Source organism: Saccostrea cucullata, unplaced genomic scaffold (genome assembly GCF_032062105.1).
Source record: "Saccostrea cucullata isolate Sc308-1 unplaced genomic scaffold, CSIRO_AGI_Scuc_v1 ctg1382, whole genome shotgun sequence".
NCBI lineage: Eukaryota > Metazoa > Mollusca > Bivalvia > Ostreida > Ostreidae > Saccostrea > Saccostrea cuccullata.
In genome coordinates, this window is record NW_026931734.1 from 10,631 (window position 1) to 14,808 (window position 4,178).

General features: G+C 34.6%; 1 protein-coding gene across 1 annotated transcript; it reads right to left on the bottom strand.

Annotated features, from left to right (window-relative positions):
• Nucleotides 1-666: 666 nt before the first annotated feature.
• On the bottom strand, nt 667-2,698 carry LOC134233412 (uncharacterized). Its single transcript, XM_062715377.1, has 2 exons — nt 1,750-2,698; nt 667-1,104 (listed from the first exon to the last, which is right to left on the bottom strand). The coding sequence occupies exons 1-2, from the start codon at nt 2,587-2,589 to the stop codon at nt 766-768; spliced, it is 1,179 nt and encodes a 392-aa protein (XP_062571361.1). The 5' UTR covers nt 2,590-2,698; the 3' UTR covers nt 667-765.
• Nucleotides 2,699-4,178: the final 1,480 nt, after the last annotated feature.

A 4,178-nucleotide genomic window follows, 5' to 3' on the forward strand; every position in this document is an offset into this window, starting at 1 on the left:
AGTGAAATGCACGAAATCTGCAGAACACTATAACAAACAGATATAAAAGTAATACTTTCAAATACATGTAGTATCAAGGCAAAAATAATTTATAAGTTAAAAAATAAAGAGCTCCTTTTAAGGCCCAACCCCCAACTTTCAATTAGCCCCTCCACTTTCGATTTGCTTCCGACGCCTATGCATATGCCATACATCCATTTTACTTTTTGACCTGACACTTATTTCGGGACTCACAGAGCAGAACATGGACTTTGTCATTATAACCACATGGGAGGCGAGTGTGTCATTTAAAAGTGAGCTTAATCAGTGCATAAACCACACTTAGCAAGCCATATGCGTAATTTCATGAAGACTTTTTCCATCAGTTATGCATACAATGATTCATTCATCTATAATACAATATTTAACTAATTTAATTTTACTTTGAATTCGTTTTATAAAGATGTAAATGTAAACAATAAAATGTATTTCTTTGATTTTTCTATGCAACAGCTGTGAAAATAATACCTATACTAACAAACATATTACAAAGCATTTTATCATTTAAATATAAAACCATTACTTTACAGTAGAAAATCTGATATCAACTTTTATTTCAATGACAACTTCGTTTCATTTTAGGCTAATTTTTCGAACAATTAATTTATAAATGTTTTTGATTGCAAATTTCATTAATCTCTTTTATTACATATGTTGAACAAATTTACAAAACAAAAAAACTGAAGAAAAGATGCGATTCATGTAATCTGGCGGATGTATGTGATTCTATAACCGTAGCTGGAGTCGTACTGCATCTCGTAGAAAAATGTATAACTGTTCTTTTTCATTTGTGTCTTGTGGTACATGCGTGTCATAACCGGCTTCTTCCATAAGAAAACAACACAACTCAAATACTGTTTCATCACATGGAAAATCGGTTTTTGGAGTGCATTCACTCTCGCAAACAGCTATCTGCTCCTCTGTAACTCTGCATAAATGGCTTTGTGCTCCATATAAATGTGGAAGATTGTACATAATGTTTGGACGTCCACTTGGGCTTATTTGAATTCTATATGGGCGTATACGATGGGTGTTCCAGATTTCTACTACTTCATTAATTTCGTCCTGAAATATACACTGAGTATAGAAAACTAGACTAGTATATAGAAGGATATGGAGATATCAAACAGTATTCAATCTTAATATTGCATGATTGCACGATTACTAAACGGTTAATCACACCCTGTTGCTACCGATTGGCCGGTTAACCGTGCATGTATCACTCACATATTTAAGAAATCAATAAGCATAAATATATATTGTAATTGGTTTCTTTAAATAAAACTTTATTACTATACAATGGAATCAGGAAATAGCAATGTAATTAACAATTGCATTATCACACTAACAAGGTTAAGGTCGATAGTGCGATGATGCAATAATGCGATGATAATGAAGCGATGGTGTGATAACGATGAAGTGATAGCGTGATGACGATGATGCGATGGCGCGACAATGCGATGACGATGGTGCGATAGTACGATAGGGCTATAGTGATTGTGCGATTACGATGACGCTATAGTATGGTGACGACGAAGTGATTTACTATCGCTTCATCGTGCTATCGCACCTTTGTCATTGCATTGTCGCACGATCGCTTCATCGATATCGTCATCAACCCTAATGAAGTCTATGCTCGATGGTGCGATGGTGAACTGCAAGGACCTATTCAGATTCCACAGTAAATACATTTAAAACCTATTTACATACCTGAATTGTTTGCATAAAACAAAATTGAAGAATACTTTTGTCTACAAAGTCACAGGTAAAATTTCCTTCATCACGAAGTTTTTGGAAGGTGTTCATCCAATATTGGCCACAATGCTTCCGAAAATACCCCCACCATGATTCAATCCTTTGATTATGGTTGCTTGATCCAAATATGACACAGTTGGTAAGGTCGTCATCATCATCTTCGTATCTAAAGAACATTTCCATTTGAGCAATTGAACTGTTTTCCGTTCCACGATCTAATCGTAACCTTTTGGGGCAGCCTTGTCGACATTTTACTGCGTTCACATAATAACTGGCGATCAAATTAGGATTATTATTTGAAGTGTAAACTTCCAGCCATATAATTTTTCGTGAGAACCCATCTATGCAACCGTTTATGCAGAATCCATATGGCTTTAATTTATCGTACGAATCTACGTGCCATGTAAAATCCGGACCACAGCCAAAGTAGTTTCTCCTTTGCAACCTGTTTCTCTGTCTTGTTTCAACGCCATCTTGGTCAACTATTTGAAGCAAGAATCTTATAGTTTCCTGGTTAACAACAAAACCATTCTTGATGCATTTTAAATGTAATAGTTTATATCCATATAACTGACCCGATCCTTCAATCTGTTCCATTACAAACATAGCCACATCAAAAATATCTGAATAATGCTTGCGGCGAAAGAGCTTCATTTTAGCCAAGAGTCGTCTCAAGCTTCTGATGCTTATAACAATTCCATTGTTCGAAACTAGACACTGTAATATTTCGTTGTGGTTAAATCCTAACAAAAAATATTTCTTCACAAGCGCGTCGACAGTTTTTACACCGTCCATACTTTATCGATGCTTCATGAATTATAGATAAATCATTATGTCGTACGTACGACTTAGTATCTCGTTCTTACGACTTATTATGTCGTACGTACGACTTAGTATCTCGTACGTACGACTTATTATGTCGTACGTACGACTTAGTATCTCGTTCGTACAACTTATTATGTCGTACGTACGACTTATTATGTCGTACGTACGACTTATTATCTCGTTCGTACGACTTATTATGTCGTACGTACGACTTATTATGTCGTACGTACGACTTATTATGTCGTACGTACGACATAGTATCTCGTACGTACGACTTATTATGTCGTACGTACGACTTATTATGTCGTACGTACGACATAGTATCTCGTACGTACGACTTATTATCTCGTTCGTACAACTTATTATGTCGTACGTACGACTTATTATGTCGTTCGTACGACTTATTATGTCGTACGTACGACTTATTATGTCGTACGTACGACTTATTATGTCGTACGTACGACTTATTATGTCGTACGTACGACTTAATATTATGTCGTACGTACGACTTATTATGTCGTTCGTACGACTTATTATGTCGTACGTACGACTTATTATGTCGTACGTACGACTTATTATGTCGTACGTACGACTTATTATGTCGTACGTACGACATAGTATCTCGTTCGTACGACTTAGTATCTCGTACGTACGACTTAGTATCTCGTACGTACGACTTACTATGTCGTACGTACGACTTAAAATATTTTTTTTTCAACTGGCAGCAATACGCTTCCGTACTTTCTGACTAAATTGTTCATATTAATCATTATTAATATTCTATTCAAAATAAAAGCGCTTTCACTGTGAAAAATATTAATGAAATAAAATAAAGAAAATAAAAAAAAAAAAAAAACTATGTACGAAAAAAAAAATCAATCTAATCTAATTTGAAATAACCCTGTTAATCATAGTCTGAAAAAGTGCACAAAGGCCAGTGATATTTAGAGTTTTCGTTAAGAAGGAATACATATTATTTCAAACAACCCATAAAACTCGAGCATGGTGATTAGTCCGTCAAGATTTTAAGAAACACTTATCAAAGAGAGACTACTCTAATACATAAATGAATATAAATAAAAATTGACTGGAAAGATAGAGGAGAACGTTTTGACATAACATTGTGACACAGTATTCATTAGGATTATTCTCAAAATTGGCCCTGTATCATATATTCCTAAAACGTTGCTTACGATGCGACATTACCATGATCGTTTGACTATGAAGAGTGAAAAGTGAATTGTATCTTTGATCTTGACTTTGTTACTTGATTGTGCCTAATAATAAGAAAATTGAACCAAATTCACACATCTCTAAAAAATCATTAATCTTGTTATCTGTCTGTGTCCGTGAGAACACAACAAGGGGTAAAGATGGTGGAATTAAGGGTATTTTCAGTGGAATGGCTGAGATTTGTTGTGCTTTTGTTCTCATTTAATCGAAGCAAAATATCTTGAATGAATTTAAAAAGAAATATTCTTAATAGGCAATTTTTTTCTGACACGCCTAATCAAGATTTGATGAAACTTTGCCCATTATTACAACTTCAACATGTAAAT

Coding starts and splice junctions, on each gene's coding strand:
- LOC134233412 (XM_062715377.1), bottom strand. CDS start 2,589: ATGGACGGTGTAAAAACTGTCGACGCGCTTGTGAAGAAATATTTTTTG. Junction 1,105..1,749: donor GTTTTATGCAAACAATTCAG/GTATGTAAATAG, acceptor TGTATATTTCAG/GACGAAATTAATGAAGTAGT.